The sequence below is a fragment of the Peromyscus leucopus genome, chromosome 7 (assembly GCF_004664715.2).
Source record: "Peromyscus leucopus breed LL Stock chromosome 7, UCI_PerLeu_2.1, whole genome shotgun sequence".
In the NCBI taxonomy this organism is placed as follows: domain Eukaryota; kingdom Metazoa; phylum Chordata; class Mammalia; order Rodentia; family Cricetidae; genus Peromyscus; species Peromyscus leucopus.
Genome location: NC_051069.1, coordinates 69,672,235 through 69,697,462, shown reverse-complemented (window position 1 = coordinate 69,697,462; position 25,228 = coordinate 69,672,235). Strand labels below are relative to the sequence as shown.

The 25,228-nt window shown below is 40.6% G+C and overlaps 1 protein-coding gene across 1 annotated transcript in view; it reads left to right on the top strand.

Moving 5' to 3' along the window:
- Impg1 (interphotoreceptor matrix proteoglycan 1) overlaps window positions 1-25,228 on the top strand; it is a 103,201-nt gene that overhangs the window by 17,918 nt on the left and 60,055 nt on the right. The window contains exons 6-11 of the mRNA XM_028879836.2: window positions 3,016-3,168; window positions 10,331-10,389; window positions 14,221-14,241; window positions 16,041-16,285; window positions 17,914-17,990; window positions 19,014-19,092. Of these exons, the coding sequence (XP_028735669.2) occupies window positions 3,016-3,168; window positions 10,331-10,389; window positions 14,221-14,241; window positions 16,041-16,285; window positions 17,914-17,990; window positions 19,014-19,092 (634 nt within the window). The remainder of the gene's footprint in view (window positions 1-3,015; window positions 3,169-10,330; window positions 10,390-14,220; window positions 14,242-16,040; window positions 16,286-17,913; window positions 17,991-19,013; window positions 19,093-25,228) is intronic.

Below are 25,228 nucleotides of genomic sequence, written 5' to 3'. Positions count from 1 at the left end.
ATTTTTATTTTATGTGCATTGGTGTTTTGCCTGTATGTATGTCTGTATGAGTGTGTCAGATTTTGGAGTCACAGACAGTTGTTAACTTCCATGTGGATGCTGGGAATTGAACCAGTATCCTCTGGAAGAGTAGTCAGTGCTCTTAACCACTGAGCCATCTCTCCAGACCCTCTATTCACTCTTCTTATGTCATTCTAAGGACTGAGGAAATAATAGCTTGAGGATTAGGATAAAATAGAAGGAATTGCAAGAAGCAAGCAGAAACCCTTCTCCCCAGTACACAACAGATACTTCTGTGTGATAGTGCTCCCCAAGTATTAAACTCAATCAATCGATCACAACCAATTCACTCACTCTCCACTAAAATATAAGCCTTGTTGGCAGCATTACTCTGACATGTGCCACAACCAAATGTATCAAATCCTCCACACTGAACCAGGGAAAAATAGAAGCAGTGGTCTCCGGCTAAGACACACACTATCAACCATGTGGACGAGTGCAGCTGCGTTTAGAATGTCACTGAACAGAAGCTTTGGTCCAGGCGGTGCTGAAGCAGAGGAACGTTGCCCTCATTGCTCCCGAGAAATGGAGTTGGCTGTGCAGAGAATGACAAGCCAGAACTCCCCATCCTTCCACTGTTCCTGCAGCCATGCCTCCTCTCCCCCAGAATCTTTGAGGGGTTCGTTTCCCTGTCCCATCTTTTCAAATTCCCTCCAAGGCAAGGCGAGGGCAAAAAATTCCATCTTCCCAGCTCTGCATGAGAAATCCTGATGAGCACCCTGCTGCCTACTTTATGTGCCCTTCAGGCAAGATGGCAGCAGGTACAGCTGAACTATTGCTGTGAACAAGGAATAAAAATAATGTTTTTCTGAAAAATTTTGCCTCACCAACAGACAAAGTTCTATTGGAAAAAAAAAGTATTTTATAGTTCAAAATATTTAGCATAAAATTCATAGGATGGCTAGTCTTTCTTCCCTCTTTCTTCACATTGCCTGTGTCCCATTTCCTTCAATATCTGGTGTAGGGACCTTGCTCTGTGTAAATATTCCTTCACATTTCATCTGACATCTGCCATATCCTTGGTGAGCAGCCTCTACCGTTTGTATCTATGGCCCATTCTTTCCCTCAGCAATGATTTTACTGAAGTACATTGATGTGCCAAGACTAGAGATGTATATCCAATATCTCAAGAGAAGCAAGAGAAGCTCCTGAACCAAGGAACATATATGCAATTATATATGACAGAATACTCTGAGTGCTGTGATTAAAGGTAGCAGGATGAAAGACTGGGACGTAATGATGAGCCAGGACAGGTTGCAGGAGGTACATTCCTTAGATGTGCATACTCACTAAGTTTTATGCATAAAGAGCCCCTTGGTTTTGCTTTGGGGGATTTTTGTACAGTAGAGAATTGTGTGGACCAACAAGACTTACAGATAGAAAGAGGACAACAGGCAAGTACAGGAGTCAGTGCCAAACAAGAGACTGAAATGCCAATCAGTGGCACTGGCATTCAGGGGAGACAAAGACTTCTAGACTCCAGACAGAAGAAATGGTATTTCAGGAAAAACATAGAATGAATAAAATGCATATGAGAGAGGGGGGAGGGAAGGGATACTATTGCTGGAGGTGGGGGCATTTTTAGAAGACTCTCCAGGAGGAGAAAAGCAGAAGAATGTGGCCTTTTATTAATCTAGCAAACAGAGCTGCAGAGTGAAAAATGAACATTTTCAAGCAGATTAGAATAAGACTCTGGGAAACACTAAATGTGCAGAAAAAAGGAGTTTAGGTTTTAACCACAAGTAATGGGGAGTCCCTAGTAAAAGGTACTAAGTGAGAGGCATTTAAAATCCATGTTTTTACGTGTGGACTCTAAATAGAGCAATCCCTCCAGAGTCCAGAGAATGTGAACACTGAACCCAAGGGCCCCCGATTCCAGTCAAGCCTGAGAAATCATCTCCAGTCCACATAGAATGTGGACTGCAATAAATGAAACTACATTGTGTATTTCAAAGTTGCTCAGAGAATAGATTTTAGCATTTTCAACATACACACAAAGAGATGTTTTTGAATTTGAGGTACTGAATATGTTAGTGAGCCTGACACAATCGGTCCAGATCATAAACACATATCAAAACACCACATTGTACCCTATAAGTGTAGACAATTATCATGTGTTATTTTAAAAGTATGTTGAAGCTGGATGATGGTATTGGAAGGATGGACATAGGCAGGAGGATCAAGGGTTCAAAGCCAGACTTAACTCTATAGCAAGTTTAGGAATAGCTTGGGCAACAATGAGACTCTGACTCAAAACAAGTAAATAAATAAAATTTGAAGACTGCCTCAAATTCCAGGCCAGCCTGGACTACAGATTGAGACCCTGTCTCAAATAAGTACATAAATAACCAATCCAATGGAGTTCCAGTAGTGCCTGACTCTATCTCTCACTAAAAATCAGAAGCAACTCATTAACAGTCTAAGAATGATAAGTGGCATTGGTTACCGGCACTGGTTACCACACGGAAAGGTCACAGCCACAGCAAAACCTAGTATCAGTATCAGAACTTTATTAGTAGGAAGAAGAGTTGAGGGGAACAAGAGAACCAGGCCTCAGGAAGGAGCACGTGCAGAGAGAGAGAGAAAGATGGTGGGAGGAAGAGAGAACAGAACACAGAGAGGGAGTGGGGTCTAAGTCACAGCTCTTTAAGGTGCAGGTGAGCTTATGGAGCTATACCACTCATGCACAGATTGTGTGACCACTCGGGGCACGTGTAATTATCAGCGCACACTGATGACATAAGATGCAAGAACTCTTGTCTAGCTCCTGAACTGCGCATGTGCGGTCATGCAGCTGGAGAGTGGCAGAATCCTAACAAACAGGACTTCTATTCTGAAACCACTTGATTCTAAAACAATCAAGTCCAATTCTTGATGCAGTAGCAACATATATTATTTAATATAACAGATTGTGTGTGGTTTACATTAATAGAGGCCCTTTTTCTTTTAACCTAGCAAAGTAAAACAGAACCTATTCATGTGTCTGAAATCTCACCAGAGGAGAAGGTGGCGTTCAGCATCTCTCTGCCAAATCACAGGTTCAAGGAAGAGCTCACCAACTCTGGGTCCCCATATTACCAGGATCTGGAGAGACAGTCCCAGCTACAGGTGAGTGGATCCAGCCTGCACACCCACACCCAAAGTCATGGCACTGTCTGGGAGCCAACAGAATGTTATACATCCTTTGGCTATTAGCTCCAACTTTTTGTGACCAGGCATCCATTGTTAACCACTAAAAAGAAAACTAACATACATTAAGTTCAAAAATATTGGAACAGTTATGTAATCCAGCTTTTCCATTGGTCAATGTTATTTATGTTTAAATTATCTTTAATTTTTAGTAAGTTTTTCATTTATTTAGTTAAAAGCCACAAATATACTACATATGTAAATTGTCATTATGGTAATGACTCATAAGTATACACTTTTCCAAAAATTCATCAAGGTGTATATTAAATGCTTTCATCTTTTTATATGTCGATTATATATCAGTAAAACTGATTAAAATTTTAGAAGATTAAAATAAAATGATCACCTACACACTAGCTAGAGAATCTAATGGACTTAAATGTAAATTTTCAATTCATAATATTATATCCCTATTAATATTTCCACTTCTGCAATTTGAAAGAAATCTATGTTTACCACTACATTACTAATGCTATCTTTGCAATTTGCTGCAATTTAAATACATGATGTTAAGTAGACATAATTATAGTGTTTATTCATCAACTGCCAGAGCAGAAGCTCACCCAAGATAACTTTTCTATCTTTGAACATTATTATGTCTCTTTGTCTTTGGCTGAATTCACATGTTCTTTAACTCTCTGCAGGATAAATCCAATTAAGTTGTTGAATATAGTATATGGATGCTGTGAACGGCGTGGGAAAGGGGGAAAAAGAGACAGGAAGAGTTGTAGACATGACCAGGGCTGCTACAAAAGTGTGCACCAGGTATAGTGAGTCCATCACAGAGAGGCACCAAACCCATAATGGTGCACGGAATTTTCTGTGATAGAATGCCTAGAGAGAGACATGTGGAAGGGCCATAGTTTAAAATTAGTGTTCTCTGAACTGAAACATTCCCTCCAGGAGGAATGGAGAGACTCATGAGATTCTGGAAGTAAACATCACACTTCTGGGTATGCCAAAAGGAGTAAGATTATCAAAGTCTCTTCCTGGAGTGGTAAAAGACTACGGGGGAGGGGAACCTGACCAGTGGGGACCAGAGAGTAAATACCTAGACCAGTAAAGCTACCTGCAAGTCCTGCAGAGAGCTCTAGGGACACAGCTCTCTTGAGTCATTGCTAGTGTTGGGGTGGACGTTTTGGTGATGCAGCTGCATTTGAGTTTTCTCTGGTCCTGAAAACAGCCCTTCACACACACTGCTGTACATATAAATAAAACCCCAATAAAACACCATTGGTTCACAATGTTGGACTTTGTTAGAACCATTCCTTTAGTCTGTGTGTGTTCCCTACATGGAGTGAAAAGATGTGTATGTGTTAAGTCATCTAGACCAAGAAGGCAGCATGAGTGAATACTAAAAATGAGGGAAAATTGAAAACAGTTTGTATTTCTGTCAATTAAAGTGAGAAAGAGAGAGTGTTATGCCCAGATCATGGGGACCCCCAAAAGACCACCACAGAGACTGAATCCCATATGTAAAAGTGAAGAGCATTTATTTTCAGGCTCAGAGCTTTGACTCTCTGTCCCACGAAGCAGTGAGAGCAGAGAGCCCCCAGCCCAGGCAGGTATAGGGAATGTTTGGAATGTCAGACATTTCTCCTTAGATGCAGGCCTCCCTGGGTGGGGTCAGCTTATGGCTTTTCCTAGGTCCAGGAGTTGCCTGAGAGAAGCTGTATCTGGGGTTCTAAGCCTGTCATGGCAGCTGTGAGGTCAAGTGGTTTGCACCCCCTTCCAACAAGAGGTAATAATGAAGGGGTATAAGATAAGTCTGAAAGGAAGGCCAGGTTTTATCATGGTGTCCAGATCTTCTGAAGATGTCCTAAAGGTATAAGGATTTGTTAGAAATAATGTTTTAAATACCAAATGGAACAGGTAACAAACTCTTCATTAGTTCATTCTGCTTACTAACCCATGTCTAAGCACTGGTGTGTGGTTCATGAACACTGTGCAATCCTTGGCTTTCACGTTTATAGAAATGATCCTTTGTATTTAATTGACTTGCTGCAGATGATGAGAGGGGTTGAACGTAAAGGAGGTTTAATGAATACATCTCTGTAGGTGAAAGGTGTGTAGTGAATTCTCAAGCAATGAGGAAAAGATGCCCTTTGCTACCTGGCCATGCTGGGAAAGGTTCAAGTGTATCCAGACTATCCATAAATGTGGTTTCTAACTTTGAAACTTTGTATTCCTTCTTTTTTAAGCTACTTTTATAAAAGTTACTACCATATGAAAGAAAACAGTCGTTACTCTCAAGAAGTTTAGATCTTGCTGAGGCTGAGAGAAATTGGCCACAGACTCTTATCTGACTTGTTAACACTATGAACAAACACATAAAGGAGCATAATAGAGAGTATTATAAGACTCTGTCTAACCCTAACCAAACCATAAACTTAACCCAAGCACAAACCTTAACCCTAACCCTAACCCAACCCCTAACCCACTGTTCATCATGGAAGGAAGTCAGGACAAGAACTCAAGTCTGGCAGGAACCTGGAGGCAGAAGCTGATGCAGAAGCTACTGAGGAATGCTGCTTAGTGTTTTGCTCCTTATGGCTTGCTTAGCCTGCTTTTCTGTAGAACCCAGGAACAGCAACCCAGGGATGGTACCTTCCACAATGAGCTGGGCCCTTCCCCATCAGCCATGAGTTAGGAAAATGCCCCCACAAGTTTGCCTACAGCCCAGTCTTATGGAGACATTTTCTCTATTGAGGCTCCTTCCTCTCTGACAACTCTAGCTTGTGTTGTTGATATAAAACTAGACAGTACAGTAAGTATCATTTCCCCTTTAATGCATGAGTAAACTGAAGCACAAAGAGGCAAATGGACATCCCCAGCAGGCAAAGTCATTACCTGGCAAAGAGAAGATTCCAACCCAGTGCTAGGGTCAGCAAGAAGTCCCCAAAAGACCACCAATCATGACGCAATCAACAAGAGCGTTTATTATACCACTGTTGTGCCCATATCACCAGACTCCCTAGCAAGACCACCAGAGAGCTGTTATCCAATACAAAACACACAGGTGTTTATTGATAACAAGCAAACCTGGGCTTGGTCCAAGTCCAACACTTCGACACAATGGATGGAGGAGGACAGCCCTGAGAGCTCAGAATGAGGGGTTTTTAAAGGGAAAAACAGCTAATAGGGTGGTATATCATAGGGTTGGGTGAGGGTATGTAACCTTTGAATTCACTGGTGGGGGTCAGGAGGAATTTTTCAACAAGGATTATCAGTAGGACATTTGGAGCGCTCAGACGTTGTTTATCAGGATTGGTTTATGCGAGTGGGCAGCCATGGACACTGCCCGGCCTAGCATGTACTATGGGGAATGATTCAGTGGCCCAGGCTCTGTCCTTGACTCATGCACGTAACTCTAAGTTGGTGAGGGGTCCCAGACAGTAAACAATTGGCTGAACCTTGAGCAGTCAGAGTATGTGCAGGAAGGGAGCTACTGCAAGGACTATGTCTTTTGTTCATGGCCCTCCCAGAAACTGCTGGCTCAAGTCTCAGGAAACTGAAATTGAGGCCTGATCTCTGTGAGAAGACTGAGCAGCCTTTTATGGTGTCTGTTTGGTCCTTTTGCCACATGCATGTGGGGTTGCTCACCTATCCAAAATGGCAATGATCTTGAGACATTTGAGAACTGAGGCCTAGTTCTTAAGTGAGTTATTAGAGACCTGTCATGATATGTGCCTGGCCCCCTCACCCAGGTAGTCAAGCTTTGCTCCTTCTTCGCTACCACAATGCTTCCTAGCTTTCTCACTGAATGTTTATGGGAAATGGATAACTGTATCATCAAGTCGCCCTCTTCCCCCCCCCCCCCGAAAAGCTTACTAACAAAGAAGTCTCTGTCTTGTCCAACTTTACTCCAAAGAGTAAAACTTCACCACTGCTGACTCTTTCTGCAAAGTCTACCACTACCTAAGGCACAGTCCTCTGTATCTCCTGTCCCCTCACTGGCTCCTGCACAGGACCACTCCAAGGCCTGTCTTAGAAAGCCAATCCATGCACTCCACCCATAGCCTGTATTAGCAGTCATTCGAGCCTAATCAGGAATTAATGGACAGTGCTTTGCAGTGATTTAATTTCCACAATAAAGCTAATGAGCAATTGAATACAAATGTCAAAAGGAATCACTTGATTGTTGTCTCAATGCTTTCTCCCGTGCAGACACTCTGTAGAACTCAGCTGTGGCTGCCTTTTTATAGCCTGTTAACATACATTCTGGCAGAATCAGGGAGACCCCTGTGCACTCGGGATTATTAATAAGGTTAAGTGGGCACTTAATTAGCAGTTTAGTGGCTAGTGCTTCATGATTGGAAGGTCCCCACTAGATTACTTAGCAGAATTAACCGGAGGCTTTTGTCATCATGTCCCTAGACACCATCTACACCCTCCGATGCAAAGCTGATTCTTAATCAAGCTCCGACAGGGTTCACAAAGAGGCCACGGACACAAACAAAAAATCTCCTACTTTAAATCCTGTGTCGTGGAGCACTCCAGGAGGGGAGGGAAGACAGCCCTCCCACTCCTGAGCACTGCAAGGGCAGCTTCCATGGAGGCGCTTCCTTGCTTCCCTAACTGTTTGCACGATAGACTAGGGTCTCTGCAAAGAGACTACTTCAGAATCATTGTGCCTCGCTCCAAACACTGCAGCACACACTTGACCTTCACACCCCAAATTCACCGTGGTCCCGAAGCTGCTCCCACAGGATAGCAGTTCAGCCCTGAAGGACCACTCCTGTGGGCTTCCAAATAAGGCCCAGCTCTGCAGAACCTGGCCTCTCCTTTCCCCTGATTCGTCTCTCTTCAGTTCATTACAGAGTAGGGGAGAGGCACACAAACTTATTTCCCCAGGCCTCCTTCCCCCACATCACAGTGGGGACCCTCCATCTGCCCTTCCCCGCTGAGTCTTTAAAAAAAAAAATGTCTAAAAGCTGAGTCTGCCCTTGGAGAATCCATGCTTGGAGTCAGAGTGAGGTGGGGAGGATTGAGATTCTCAGCGAGCTAGTAACCCAGGTGGAAAAGTAAAAAACAAATAATAATAATAATAATAATAATAATAATAATAACAACAATAATCAATTTAAAAAGTCACTGATTGTCTGCCAGGCATGTGTTACTGTTTTCTCATTTCTTACTAGTACCCTGTGGCATGGGTACCATTGTCCCATTTTGATCAAAAGACCACGATTCAAATGAAGCAATAAACTCAGGAGTTTTCAACTAGAAAGTAATAGCTCCAATATTTAAACCCAGCCCTGCACAGTATCCTCTTATCACTCAGACTAAGCTGCTTTCATCACCAGAGTTCCTATAGGTTCAGGAAATGAAAACTATTTTTAATATTGGCACAAGAAAATATAATTAGAAGGTAAATCAGTCTGCTGGAAGAAAAAAATTTCCATGATGCAGCCCAAAGCCCCAGAGGAGATTGGGGATTATCTCTCTGTGCATCACTGCTACAGTCCTTGGCGCTGAAGATGCAGAGTGGAGGTGATTTTAGATACAGTGACAAAGCAGTGGCATGTTGATGAGTTTAGAGAATGAAGAGATGAACTCAACTCATCAAGCAGTATTGTTAAATTCCTTCTGTGTGTGGATGGCACTCCAGTGGATTCTAAGAGCAAGGGAGCTAAAGCTGAAAAAAGAGGACTCCATCCCTAGTCCAAAGGGCATGCACCTCTTAGAACTCGGATGGCATACTTGAGAGATGTGGCCTGGCGGAGAGAAGAAATACTCCAAATTGCATCTGAGTTTGGAACTCTCACTTTTCAGGAGAGAAAGGCTCAGTGGAAGCAGTCAGTGAGCAGAAGATGGGGGTGCTGTGTTGTAGACCAAGAGAGAATAACCCATGGGGCTTTGGAGAAATAGAAGTGCTTGTTATAAATAGGGAAAGGACAGACATCATCTTCAGTTCACTGGAAGGTCAGCTCCAGGCTACATATAAATGGGACAACAGCGGAAAGAAGTATGTCTTACTTTTCTGTTGCTGTGAAGAGATACCATGACAAAGGCAACTTATGAAAGGGAAGATTTAATTGGGGGCTTCTAACTTGTCCGATGCAGGGAAGTCTAGAAATAATAGAGATTTGGAGATGAAATTATACTTGTGTGGAGAACTCAAGACTGGGGATAAGGAGATTGCTGAAGCCATGGGAGAAAATCTGATTTCCCCACCAGAGCAATGACAGATGAGAGAGAGAAGCGGGGATGGGAGGACAAGGCCAGCCTCACTTGTCCCCCTGTTGTCCCACTCAAGCCCCTCTACTAGCGGGCTTTGCCTTCCTCTCAGGCCCTCTTGTCTTGTAGCCTTCCCCCAGAAGGCTGGGGTAGGGGACGATCATGAAATAGAGAGCGTGAGCTGGGAAGGCTGGCTGGGAACTCGCAGGGTCTTGACACTTACAGACTAAAGACAGGAATCAGATGGAGCCAAGAAAACTGAACAGTGGGAGGGAAAGAAGAGGAAGGAAGCCAAAGAAGGACACTGTGAAGGAAGATGTGGAGAGAACCACCCACTCCCTCAGAACCTGGGGACTCAGAGATGGGGCTGCGAGCCTAGAGAGGAGCTAGAAAGACTGTCCTGATAGCCAGCCTCACTAATGAGAAAACTTGTGAAATCCACGGTCTAAGAACAAATCTACCTGATCAGCCATTTTGCATTTAATAATACCTTTAGTGTTGTATTTTCCAAATCCTCTAATTCCATTCAGGGAACATCATTAGCTTATCATTAGCTACATAGACAAAAATGTGTATTACTCTATGGAGATGAAAATGCTGTAGTTTAAAAGGTTCCCTCCAAATGTCATCTTAAAGTTATTTCATATTTTATGTAAAATAAACATTTCAAGCCTCTCAGGGCTATTCATATATGGCTTTTAAGCTAATAGCAAAGTACTCTTCAGGCTTTAAAAATATCTGTGAATAGAGGGAGTTTGACATATTTTGTTTCAGCTTTCCATTTCAACTGTCCCCTAACTGACTCCTCAAATGTGTTTAGAGGCTTCATTTGTTCGTTTGTTTGTTAGCATCTGAGCCAATAGGACCAACGAATACTTCATACATTTCTTTCTCTCTGCAGTTGCAAAAGATATTTCAGAAACTTCCAGGGTTCCAAGAAATCCATGTGTTAGGATTTGGGTAAGTAAGAGAATTAGACTGTTCTCAACTTTTAAATCACTTCCTCCCCATCCTCCTTTAAAAGTGACATCCTGAGGATTAGAAGGTCCCTTTTCTCTCAGTTGTTTAGCTCAGTCTGGTCCTACAGACTGGATACTTTTGAGATATTGGAGCTCTAATTAGAACAGGAAGCCGTGCTATGAAGGGAGAGCACAGGATCTGCAGTGCGGCTCCCTCCAAAAGCTGGGAACGCCGGCCTCCCCCACCTCTCAGCTGTCCTTGGCAATGTCATTAGCAAACCTCTGGAAAATACCTCAGTAAAGACAGATCAAAAACAGTAACAATTAATTGCCTTCGTACTGGCTTGCCCCACGGCCTCCCCAAGGCTAAAATCTCATCCCTATTGGCATAAATTACGTTAGCCAAGAGACACAGGTGAATCTGATTGTTTTTTAAAGTGGCTTTTAAGGGTGGAGGCATTGAAGGAATGGAATACACAGGGGCAAAGGCAAGACTTCACAAAATACATGTTTTAATTTGATCTAGTGTGCGGACTAAAGTAACACTGTATGGCTCAAAAAGCAGTGACTTGAAGCTTGACATGATAAAATAACGCCGTGCTAAAGCAGGGTGGGATCACACTCCAGCAGAAGCACGTCTGTAGTCATCTGTACCCTTGCCACCCTAATGAGGGTTCACGGGTTTGAATTTTTGCTTCATTTTCAAAGTTCTCCTTATTTCAAACATCTACAGGCAAAATCCTGAAATGGTGCTTCTTACCAGTGTGCTGCAGTGCGCACACAGCAGCCCTGGTGGAAGCAGAATGAACTTCCATGCCTAGTGAGGTAGGAGGTGACTTGGGAAGATCAGGCCTTCTGGGAGTCTTCCTGGCTCGGCCACTACCTGGTCTTGGAGCAGGAGGACACCTGGGAAAGCGCAGCTTATGCCTGGAGAGAAGGGCTTAGGAAATGAACTGGCTGTATTTCCCAGGGCTGTCAGGCCTCTCTGATTTGTTCCAGAGGAGAGAAATATCAGAAAGGGAGAGTGATAAAAGATGAAAGTCCCAATATTTACCAAAGCAAACTCATTTTGCTTTGTGTCGAGATGCCCCTCTGCAGTATTCGACTGGAAGTCAGATGGATGAGAGGGTAATCAAAGGTGAGAGGCACATATTTTGCATAGGTGGCGAGCTCTTCTGAATAAAGTGCTACAGTTAAAGAACAAATTTTTAATCTACAGCTTCAGGAAATGATGGAAATGCTTCTCCTGGTGAGTGATTAAATGTGTGTTATTGCCTCCCTTCAACAAATGAAAATCTAATTGTAAAAAAAAAATCTACTTCAGAGGAAAATCACAATGTTAGGCAACGAAATTTTCCAAAGTAAAACTTTTAAAGAGGCATGCCTGGAAACTGAACCTTTTCAAAGTGTTTGTGTCAGGATTTATCCCTATTTCTGCCAAATATGTATATAAAATATGTTTAGTTGCATTTTGCCAATAATTTTCTTTCTGTCATAAGGACTTCAGTCCACTGGAAAGTATATGGGCCTCTGAGTTCAATAAATGATACGCTTATGAGCAGCACAAACCTTTGATCATTGATACCAATGCTGGGGATATTGTTGGATAAACTTACTATGAAGGAAGTGACTTTTGTTATGGGGCCAGATGCCCACAGATGAGTCAGCCCCCAGCAGTCACATATATTGCCTTTCCTTTGTCTCATTTATAGAAAAGCTTATTTATAACTTCATGAATAGCTTGATATGAACATCCTCACCTGATTCTCTCAACACAACTGGAAAGTAGTTAGGACTCCATTATTACTACAATTTTCAGGATTAACAGTCAAAGCACCACTTAGAGTATTGCTTCATCCCTAAGAGCAAGTGCAAAAAACTATTAATAATCACACAAACTAGTGGTAGAGTACATTTCTTCAGCCTGGTGCATAAACGTCCAGAGCATCTTTATCTTTACAAGCCTGGAACGAAACAAACCAACCGTCCATCAACAGAACCATAGAAAATTCTAGAATGTGCTCAGTATAGACACATTTCTGGACAAAGGAGTAACACTTTTGACATATGTGGCAACATGAATGTACCTCAAAATAACTGTGCTGAGTGAAAGACCAGACAAGAGTGCATTATGTTCTATTTATATTAAATTCCAGAAAACAGGAACTCAGCTACAGTGACAGAAAATGTATCAGTAGTTGCTTGGAGATGGTGAAGCAGAGTATGAAAGGGAAGGATCACAAAGAGACAGGATAAAGCTTTGACATTGGTGAATGTGCTCTGTATCTTAGTTGTGGCAATAAATAGTTTTTCTTTAAGATTTCCATTTGCTTATGCAAGGGCTTGTCAACAAAGCAGTTTTTCATTGGCAGGAATAGGTTTTGGCCTCTCTCCTTGGCTTCATGGGTTACAAATTGCAAAAAAGCAAGAGGCAGGCCCTGGATGAATGTCTGGTAGAGGGGCAGTCTCTCCTCACAGAGCAGTGCCACTTAGAAGGACAGCGGGTTCTCTGTCACCAAAGGAACATGGGAACAAGTGTAGGTTGATTTTTTCTGTCCCACCAGCCAGCTCCCAAATAACTACATGGAGACTTTTTATTAATTATGAACACTTGGCCGATAGCTTGGGCTTGTTTCTAACTAGTTCTTATAACTTAAATTAAGCCATTTCAATTATTCTACTTTCTGCCTCATAGTTGTATTACCTTTATTCTGTACTGTCCATGCTGCTTTCCTGGTTTCTTTCTGACTGGCTGGCTGGCTACTCCACCTTCTTCCCAGCCTTCTCTCTGCCCCCAAAAATCCTGCCTAGCTATTTACCATTCAGCTTTTTATTAAACCAACCAGAGTGACACATTCACAACGTACAAAAAGATTATTCCACAACAAACAAGTCTGTAGCATATCCACTGTGGCCATGTTGTATCCGGAGAGAAGAGTGAAATGAATTTGTAGTCCAAAAATGCCAGTGACACTAATCCCATCACCTATATGGACTGTCTTCATCAGCAACTGTCATTCAAAATGCAAAGAGAGAACACTGAATATAGCTTCTAAACTAAATTTTAACATTTGTCTGTAACTTTGGTAACCTAAGTGTCTTTCTCAGGCACACAGCAGTGGATAGGGTGACAAAATGAAACCAAGGTTGAGGAGACGCAGCCCCAAATTCAAATCCTGCCTCCTTTGGGTCCAGTTGACTCTGTCTCCCACTGCCTTTGCAGTGCCTGTGAAATGAGGATTCTGTTGTTGTAAACGTTAAATGAAAATACATATAAAACTCTTGGTGCATAGCACCCACTCAGTAAATGGGTGTTGTTTTTCTCACAAGTTTTCATGGTGAATTGAACTAATTCCTCAACTGATTAAAGCAACTCAAAATCGGCAAAACACTAGCTCCCTGGGTCAATCTCAGACAAGTTACCTCTGAGAGTAAACAAATCCCTTCATGGCATTCAGGAGGTAAGGAATCTGTTTGCAAAATGCTTTTTGGAAACATCCTAATAGTAGTTCCCCAAATGTAAGATGCATAGCCTATATCTGCAGCCTCTTTGAGTAAATCAACAAGTTTTAAAAAGAAGACCGAAAATACACAGACATCTTTGAACTGAAGCTCAAATCCTGATCAGAAACTATATTTACATCCTGAGACTCATGATTCTTAAAGGTACCATCCAAATTCTGGTGGCAGTTTGCTTCTCCAAAGTGCTAGACAAACATGAAGGACAATAGACAAGCATTTTTGTGTATAAAATAATCCACTGACTGCTTCAACAAATCTTATCAAAAGTCTTTCTCTCTTGCATGTTTTCATGGTGTGTGGTGAAATGAAGACCAAAGAAAGAAAGAGATGGGTAATTTTGATTATTTTTATGTTTTGAAATATGGTATGCTTTCCTCCACAAATGTATAAACTGCTTGGGGGGGGGGGCTTTTTTTTGTTTGTTTGTTTGGTTGGTTGGTTGGTTGGTTGGTTGGTTGGTTTTTTGTTTTGTTTGAGTTTTGGCTTTTTCTAGACATGTTTTCTCTGTTTAGCCCTGGCTGTCTTGAAACTTTCTCTGTAGACCAGGCTGGCCTCGAACTCAGAGATCTACCTGCTTCTACCTCCCAAGTGCTAGGACTAAAGACATGTGCCACTACTACTCAGCATAAGCTGTTATTGTTTTGTTTTTTTTTTAAATAATTTTCTAATGTAATATCTTTAATATGCCAATGATTTTTAGCAGTCTTGTTTAAATGGAATTAATTACTATTTAGTAATTTAAAAAAACTCTCTAGTCAAATCACTATGTGAGATTAGCAGGGAAACAATGACTTGACCATTCTATAGAAAGCATTCTATAAAAAAAAAAAAAAAAAAAAAAAAAAAAAAAAAAAAAAAAAAAAAAAAAAAACCTACAGCCCTAATTAAAAAATGTAAGAAAACAGGTGTTTTATGCCAGCATCATGACTTAACTAATTCTTGTATGTTTGCAATGGGAGATTGGCTGGCTGGCTTCATACTCATGAGTACAACCAATTGAAGTCTAAGAATAAAGGAGAGAAACCAATTTGCTCCTCAGCCCCAAGGTCAGTTTGAGGTGGGGAAATGACCCACTATACCTTGGAGAGATCAGTAATGAGAATCTGGCTTTGGCTCCTACAATTGACTAGTAGAATAATGAACTGTAGTCGCTGACTGATTGTGTGGTCTGAAGAACTGCCAAGAATACACATTATCAGCTCCTGAGGCCCTTAAAACACTTCTGCATCCCTCTGTGTAGATTTATGGCATGAAACAAAAGGCAACACTTTATTCTCAAGGACAGAGCTGTGAAGAATCTTGTTTGGGGTTTGGATGTTGAAAGATACCGTATTAATAAATATGGTAGTAAATACAGTTAATCATACACTGTGTACTGCTTCCTTTCCTTGTTCTTACATCTTTTATTATTTTCTTTCCTTGCTCTATTTCATTTACAATTTTTTTTAATTAAAAAAAAATACTTTGTGGCCAGGTGGTGATGGTGTATGCCTTTAATCCCAGCACTCAGGAGGCAGAGGCAGGTAAATATCTGTGAGTTTGAGGCCAGCCTGGTCTACAAAACAAGTTCCAGAACAGCCAGAGCTATTACACAGGGAAACTCTGTCTCAAAAAAAGACAAAAATAAAATAATAAAATATTGTGGAAAAGAATGGAAGAAAAGGGCCTTAAGAACTGAAGGTCCATTTGGTTATGGTATACATACATAGCCTATTGTGCTGCTGCTACATCATGCATACCATGCCATAGACCCAAAAGGAGATATCCTGTAGAAAAGGGGCCACTTCATCTCTCTTTCTGATTGGCACTGCATGACTTTAAGACCACCAAAACCATTGATCAATTAGCAATGAATCATTAGCACATTTTTTAATATAAATATGTATGGATCCAGCTCACGATCCTTTTTCAAACTAGACTTAATCTCCAGGCTGACATTCTACTTTAAAACAAAGTATTTGTCGATATTTTTGGGTATGTTAAATTTCTGGCAAATATTGAAATGTTCTAAGTTGATATTCTTTAAGAGCCTGTCAGAAAAGAGGTTAAATTGTCCTGAAGACTCACAGCAACACAGAAACTCTCTATTAACAATGGCTTTGGATGGAACCTGTCCTCTGCTCTCCACAGTTCAAGCTCCACAGAAATACAACTTATGGCCATCTTTAAGAGAGACCACAAAGAAGTACACAGCCCTGCAAGCAACCTCCTGTCTCTTGATTCCAACAAAATTGAAAGTGAAAGAATCCATCACGGAGCCATAGAAGACAAGCAACCAGAAATCTACCTCACAACTATGGACCTCAAAAAACTCATCATCCAACTACTAGATGGAGACCATTCCTTGGATGTGGGGACGATTTGGTTCAGTGATGGTCAGTTGGTGATGCCATAGTTCTGAGTTTATCCTCATTCTGACAGAGAAGCTAGGAATTATGACTATATGATGGATTGTCATTTTAACTTGGGCCCTGTAAAGTCAGTCATTACTATGACAGGTACATCATGTAGAGTACTATTTCTGTTTCTCTTCACTTCCTCCTGCATTTTATTAACCAGCCCTTGGTGATCACTTTGCACCAAAGATAAGTCTAGGAGAATACAATAGTTTCAACTCAGTCAGAGCAACCATGTTCAGTCAGTATGGCCCAGACAGAGGGGAGAATTCTTGGACAGTCCCATTTATCTGGCATAGCTTACACATATCTTCTCATCCAGTAAACTAGTCAGGCTTCATAAGGAAACAGACAGCATATTCAGTGAGGCTAGTTTAAAAAGAGTTGATAGAGGGACTGCCCATGAAAATTTTCTTTACTCAAAGGAATGGAATACCCCCATACGATTAGAAGCAGCATGACCTCACTGCTACCTCCAGGCCTGAGGGCTGCCCACTAATACAACCCACCCCAGAGAGGAGGGTAAGGAACCACTGATACAGTCTGTATAAGTCAACCTTCAATGGGATCCAAAGACATAAAACAAGATAATCCAACATTCTTGGGACCTTTAGAGGCTGCTGTAGGGGGACCCAGGAGCCTGGAATTCAAAGACACTGCAGACAGTATAATAGATAGACAATGAAAATGCCATTTCAGCACAAGATGGCATGAAACTCAATCCCTGGCAAGTCTGTTATCTGACTTATATCAGCAAATCATTATCTCTAGAAATTTGGAGGGAGGTTATGGCACCTCTGAGGCAACAAAGGAACAACTTTAAACTCATCTCCGAGATTATTTGTTGCTCTGGCTGTGTGTCTTTGTTGAGCTTTCTTGGGGTATTCTGGGGACCAAGAGGAGGGATGGAGTTGAACTCCAGATGCTCCCATTTTACAGTGTTGATACTAAACATTTCTTTCTTTGCCGGCAAAGTCTCATTTTTATCCCCATTTGCCCAGCCAACCAGCCTCACTACTTGATCCAAATCTATAGACTAAGGCTGGGGACCCTACAAATCTCTAAACTACTATTGTTTTGTAATTGCTTTTATTATGTAATTGGCACATAATAATTACATATATTCTTGGAATATAAAGTTATGATTCGATACATATGTATAGCACATAATGATCAAAGCAGTGTAGTTATTACACTCATCACTTTATTCTGTATCATTTCTTTGTGAACAGAGCATTCAAAACTTCTCTTATAGCAATTATGAAATATACAATACATTATCATTAACTATAATCACCCCACTGAGCAATATAATCCTAGTACTTATTCCTTCTGTCTACTTACACTGATTGTTGTACCCATTAACCAACCTCTTCCACTCTTTCATCCTGTTCTTAATAATTCTCATCGCATAAGCATGCAAGACGCAATCCTGGATCTTTCCTTCAGATTAATGACCATTAGTCTGTAACTCTAATTTCTTAATGATTTGTAGTACTACTCCTTACGACTTGACTATTACCACATTTTAGAACCTAAACTGTCTTATTGCCTAAATCACAAAAGGGAAAAAAAACATTTAGCCTTGTGATTTTTTTTCATCCCAGAAGTTGGTGGGTCATTGTCAGTCTCCAAACTTGTCACCCCGTCAGGGCTGCCCATGCCCTTTGCTGACATCACTGAGGTAAGTGAGTTTCTTGTGCTTCTGTTTAAAACCCTCCAACAAAATAATCAGTTTTACAGACTGAATGGAAAAAAATACTATTTTTAATGTTAAGTATAAGTACTTTATATTTTTTGGTCTGTAATTAGGAGCCCACTTCCACTAACTGCATTAACAAAAATTAATTCAAATTATATTTCAAATATTTCTTAGATTTAGTTAGATATTTGTTTCACTTTGAGTCAGGTTATGCTCTGTGTTTAATAAAACACATTTTAATTTTTTTTTTTACATTCATTCATTTATTGGGAAAGGAAGAGGAGACACAGGCATGCCACAGCAGACATGTGAAGCATACATGGGGAGCCCAGAGGATGATCTGCAGAAATTGGTTCTCTCCTTACACTGTGGGGGGTCCCAGTGATTGAACTCAGGCCATCAGGCTCAGTGGCCAGTGCCTTTTCCCATGTTTCATGAACTAAAATGAATAATTAAAGCAAAATATAATACTTAACTTTGATTTTCAGAAATACCCTTATAAGTTTATTCTTTATTTCTAAGAGCTTACTTACATTCTTATTTATGGGAGGTGGTAAAGCAAATTAATGTATTAGAAACTAAAAGTAATCAATGTGGCAGTGATTTTTGTATTTAACTTAAAGCTCTGGCAATTTCAGTGTTCTACAAACGCTTACTGGAGTGTTCATAAGTGGATATTCTGAGTAAGCTCGGTGCCCTCTGTGTCCTCTTGACATTAAAGAATTATAAATGAAAGCATGACTAGCACGGTTTCAGTCATTAGTTAGTCCTATTCAGGAAGACCCGACAGCTGATAATCAAGAGATCAGGAAGGAGATTGCCTGGCCAGACCATGTTGTTTTTTTCAGGACATAGTTCCAGGCTCCTCCTCCATAGATAAGTGGTGCTAATAACAAAATTATTTGCTTCAATATAAGTAACAGTATTTAAAATATAAGTATAACCCTTCTCATGCACAGAGACACATCCCTTCTTGATGTCTTTCTTTCTAAATTCACTCTTCAGGATGCTACTCTGAGTTCAGAACTTCTGCTCAGCGAACCTGGGCTTGAGGCAGTGGACAGACAAGGACCTGACCTGCCTGGTGAGTTTCTTCTCATATAGTCAATGTTTGATGATGATATTCTCTGAGAATCCGTCAGTGCTCTTCCTCAAAGCCCTGAAAAAGTCTTCTCGACCCTGGAAAGGTGTGTCTCACCAGCGTTACCAACAGAACAGAATCCACTGAATCACCTCCATCTGAGGAACATGCACCTCTCCAATGCAACATCCTTCCCTCAGTTCTAGTCCCCAGTCCCCCCGGGAAGCCTGGCCACCCTTCCTGGGTGTAGTGAGAGACACTGAAGTCAAAGCTTCACCAACAGAAATCTCTTCCAGGCTTTGAAAGAGAATGCACCTAGGACAAAGGAGGTTATGAGGCCCGAATCCTTGACCCAGGGGTATAGCTACAGAGGGATGAACCTTCACTTTAGTCCATCATTCCCACATGTCACTAACAGGCTGTCTGCTCTCTTTTAAATGTTTTCTTAGATTTGTGTTTTGAGACAGAATTTCCCTATGTGACTCAGATTCCTGAATGCTGGGATTTCAGACATGAGCTACCTCACCTCATGAGTGCTTTTTAGTGTGAATTACACATAAGGAAATCACTAAACACTGAAGTCTTATTGATTGGTAATTTTTTTTGCCTTCTTTCATATTTATTTTTAATTTTTAATTTTTTGTTTTCTTAGAGATGAGTTCTTACTATGTAACCTTGGCTACCAGTATGTAGAGGCTGGCCTCCAACATGTGCCAATCCTCCTTTCCACTCTATAGGTTGTCTGGTGAAGATCTTTTAGGAGACACAAGACTGGGGATCTGAGATTGATCAGCTTGCACTGTAGCTCTAAGTGTGAACGCCTCTGGAGCTGTGTGATGGCTGGGTTTCCTAAAGATTTGGTTGCTGTTTTAGTTGGGACTCCTTATAAATACTTCCTTGGTGCTATTTTTTTCATAGATTGTATTCAACAGGTAGGTAAATAATCATAGAACATGAACTTTTCAGGAATACGTATATGTCATGATAGCAGAGCTTATTGTACAAACTGAACTTAGTTTACATGATTACTGCAAGAAAGTATTCATTTCATGGCAGTTATCTGTTGCATTACTAAAGTTAATGGCTAAAAATAGCCATTTATTTCCTGTAAATCTGAAGTTTGGGCAGTGGTGGGTGGAGACAGCTCTGCTCTACATGTGCCAGGGGCAGAGTTCAACTGCTATTGAAGGTCCATTTTCATGGGGACTTTGGCACATTGCTGGAAAGTCAGTGCTTAGCCAGGGCTGTGGGCTTGAGGCCCCATTCTCCTGTATGTACGTCTCTCCATGCGAATGCTTGGGCTTCCTCACAGTTTTGTAGCCACATTTGAGAGAAGCAGTATTCTAATCACTTGTGGGCCCAGAAACAGCACCATTTCTCTCCTTCTAATGTCTAAGCAATCACAGAGATTCAAGCAGTAAAAAAAAAATACAGGCCTTAACTGTCAATAGAAGAAGTATCAAGGAATAATTTGGACCCATTTATAAATCAACCACAGTGGATATCAACCATCATTTTGGCCTTAAAATCATCTGAGAGTTGGTTGTATATAACAAAACATACCTTTTGGTAAAATGGTTAATGCTGTCCCTGGATTATTTTCTTTAATTATAAGATCAGAAACTCTTATAATATTGGCATTTCAAGTAGACTATTAAAAATGATGATGTATCTATGACAAATGCATTGTACACTTTCAAAGTGCTTTGCTGGTCCCATGCAAGTATACACCATAGAACATTAGAGCTAAAAAAGAATCCTAGAGATAATTCAGTTAAGCCTCTGTACTTCAAAAATGAGAAAAGCAAAGCTAGGGACAGGAAATGATTTGCACAAGGTCAAGATCAGGACCATCATTCAAGTTTTCTCCAGGTTATAATGTATTTGCCTTGAGTAGACTTATCCTTTAAAATAGTTATCTTCAGTCTGATCAAATAACTCAGCAGGAAAAAATGTTAGCTGCACAAGCTTGCCAACCTGATTGCAAACCCTTAGACCCACAGAAAGCTGGATACAATAGCTCAAATCTGTAATTCCAGCACTCCTATGTGAGATGCGACATAGAGACAGGAGAATTATACAGAAGCTCACAAGCCAGCTATCGTAGAATGTGAAGAGAGATAAAAACAAGAGAAGCCCTTCCTCAACAAGATGGAAGGAAGGAACTAGAACTAACTCCCAACCACTGGCTCTTGATCTCCACACTGTGGCACACACAGACCTGTGCTTATACAAACACAACCTAAACACAGTAAAAATAATAATTTTTAGAATATCTTTTATTTTTCATCTGATAATTTCATACATACCACACATACATACATATGAATTTGGATCCTCTATAAGAGTAGCACATATATAGGAGCATAGATAGATATATAAATATAGATATAGATGATATAGATATAGATATAGATAGATACATCTCACATCCCCAAGTGCCCCCTCCCACTCCCTTGAACATTTTCCAACATACCATCTGTCAAATTTAGAGCATACCTGTACAGACGTTGTCCCCTGGACCTGGATCTGAGGACCTGAAAGAGTGGGTGGACTACAGTCTAATGCTGTAGACAACCTTACTTCAGTTTCAGTGTACCTTTATACATGAATGTAACAAAGAAAGTAACGATCCAAGGAAGGTTGTTTGAGTTCAGAAAAACATGTAAATAAATGTCAGTAGGCACATACTAAATATTAAAAACCAGCCCTTTCCTAGAACTTTCTCAGGACAGACCAATTTAAACACAGTGCCTAGCACATACTATAGATTATATCAGGGAAAGCATGAAAGCCAGGCAGAAGACCATGTCCAGATTCAAGGTACCCTGACCAGATTGGGTTCTGTAGCTATGTTCTGACATCCAACAAGAATGGACATGTCTTATAAATTGAATGTAAATATTTGTCACAGGAGGCATGAAATCACATATCCAAGAACAATCCAGGCAACAAAATGCACCTGAAGTAAAAGCCCTCTGCCTTTTTTCACCATGCATTGTTCACCATGGCTCATTCTTTTGACCGTATTTCCACAATCCTCCCTCCTACCATCATATCCTCTTTTTTTTTCTTTTCTTTTTTTACTGATTACACTTAGTGCTACCTGCTTGCTAAAATGTTGGCTTAATCTTGTACAGGTCTTCTGCAGGTAACCATAACTGCAGTGAGTCCATGATCACAATGGCCAAGTCATGGCCACAAATCAGTATTCCACAGCCCTCCTTCCCAGCATCCTGCTCCTACTTTCTTCCTTCCTATCTTCTGTGATCATCTCTGAGCCCTGAGGATAGGGTTGATATAGATGTCCCACAGAAGGCTGGAAACTCAACAGTCACTTGTCCTTAGCACTCTGACAGTTATGAGTCCCTGAATTAACCACTACGCACTCAAAAAGAAGCTTCTCTGGCCACACTGAGGGAAACGCAGTCTATGAATTGAACATAAATATTTAGAAGGCAGTTTTACAGTATGACCATTTAGCAAAACAACAGGCTCACTGGGGCCTATAATCTTCCCAGTCATGAGATGTTGACCAATGTAGAGTCCCAAAAGTGAAATCCTTCCTAAGAAGCGGGCCTCATAACTGACCAGAAAGTCTTTCATGACCCACATAGCCATCATACCACTACTGCACCAGCGGACTGGGCCCAATATTGTATTGGGTTGTTTTCTTGATGTTTAATTTCTTGAGTTCTTTGCATATCCTAGATACTAATCCTCTGTCAAATACACAGCTGTAAAATGTTTTGTTCCATTCTGTAGGCTGTCTCTTCATTTGATTGACAGTTACCTCTGTTGTGCAAAGCTTTTCAATTTTATGAGCTCCTATTTGTTGATTATTGCCCTTTTCCCCCTCCTGAGCAATCAGAGTCCTATTCAGAAAGCCCTTACTTATGTCTATACCTTGAAGTATGTTTCCTACTTTTCTCGATGACAGATCCAGGGTGTCATGTCTTATGTTGAGGTCCTGGAGCCATTTGGAGTTGAATTTTAATCAGGGAAAGAAATAAGGGCTTCATTTTTCTAAGTGTAGATATCCAGTTCTCCTAGCACCATTTGTTGGTGTATTTCTTTAATGTTTATTTTGACATCGTTGTCAAATATCAGGTGGGCTATATGGCCTCGTGCCTGGGTCTTCTAGTCTGTTTCATTGATTGATGTGTCTGGATTCATGCCAAAAAGGTGTTTTTATTACTATGGCTCTGTACTATAATTTAAAATCAGGTATAGTAACACATCCAGAAGAATTATTTTTGCATCGGCTATATGGGGGCAAGTACTCTTAATCACCTCAGGCACATTTTTTAAGATTTTGTTTTTTGTTTTAAATTGAGTGTGTTTCTGTGTGTGCATGTTGTGTTATGTTGTGTGTATTTGCATGTGTGTGTGCTCACAGTCATATCTTCCTGCAGCTGAAGTTACAGGTATTTGTGAACCACCCAACATGGGTCCCGAGGATTCAACTTGCATCCTCTGTAAGAGTAGCACATGTTCTTAACCACTGAGAAACCTCTCCAGTAGAAGTTTTGTTGTTTTTTGTTTGTTTGTTTGTTTGGGTTTTTTTTTTTTTTGAAATATCACTGGTCACTATAAATCTATTTAAATTTCTTATCTTGGTTTAATATGGCTAGGTCATATGTATCTAGACATTCATTTATTTCTTTTAGATTTTCTAATTATATGAAATATATAGTTTCAGAGTGAAAACTAGTAATTTTATGAAATCCAGCAGTATTTGTTTTAATATTCCCTTTTCATCTCTAATTTTATTAATTTGGGTTTTCTCACTTTCTTTTGATTAGTTTGCTCAAGAGTTTGACAATCTTATTTAACTTTCCAAATAGCCAACCTTTGCCTCATTTATTCTAAAATAAACACCTTTGAAAAAATTATCTTTAAACTTCTTTGCCCTAAAGTTATAAGTATTTTCTTTATTTCACTATTCTGTACATTTTTTGTAAATAATCAAGGCTTTGGCATCTCCATTGGGTCACCTGCTAGGCATCACAGGTTTTACCCATAACCACCTGTCACAGAAACAAATACAACTCCAAGGATCGCAGGTGAGCAGGCTTGTCTCCATCTTCACTTTATTTGACATTTCTAGCAAGTGGCGCTCATGGACCACATCTGTCTTGCAGCTCCTCGCATTATCCTTGTGTTCCATGACTACTCCATCTCCGTTTCTTGCACTTGGACTTGCTTTATGTTCTTTTGCATGCTTCATTTTAAAATCCTGCTTCATTTTAAAAAACATGTGGTGACTGAAAACCGTGCACCACAATACAACAGAGTTTTATTTGGAAGAGTTAAAAGAAAAATGTAAAGACAACACTTTTGCTGAGGTGGTAATGCATTGAAACTAAGTGTACTCTGTGAGTGTATTACCCACCACTAAGTATTCATGTTAAAATGCTTGATTTTATGTTGATTTTATATTGAGCTTCATCTCAATCACTTTTTAAAGAAGTCAGTGACTGCAGACAAAATCATATTAAAATGGAAATCATGTTTGTCTAAAATATGGCTCAGTTGATAGAGTGCTTGTCTAGCATGCACAAAGCCCTAGGTTTGATCTCCAGCACATGATATAACTGGATGTGGAAGTCTGGAGTGTATTCGACTCTATCTAAAATAAAGCAGAAATTCGACATCAGAAACTTCTATAAATTTGCTTGAGGTGGTTCATAGATTTGACTCCCAGCTTCTGAGCAAGCTGTGCACAAGGAAAAACATAATCCATCATATAGTTTGGATCTTCACACTTACAGCATGGAAATTGTCTTCTCCTGTGAGTCCTCATCAAGGAGACAGGCTGGATCTTATGAACCATGTCCTATTTTCATCAACCTCCCCAGCATGTAAGACAGGCCTCAGGTGTTTCCCTCACGGCCTGGGCTGGGGATCCGAAATGAGTGCCAAGCCTACTTCATCACAGCAGGGTGGAGGGAGATATGCTGACAGCCTGCCTAATTCAATGACTGATTTCAGAAGAAATAGGAGTGAGTGTACTGCCTGTCTTACAGTCAATGATCTGTAAGTAAGTAAAATTATATCTCATAACTGGGCTTTTGATTAATATTGAGCAAGAAGAGTTATATTTGCTGACATGGGCCCAGTGTGCAAATGTTCTATG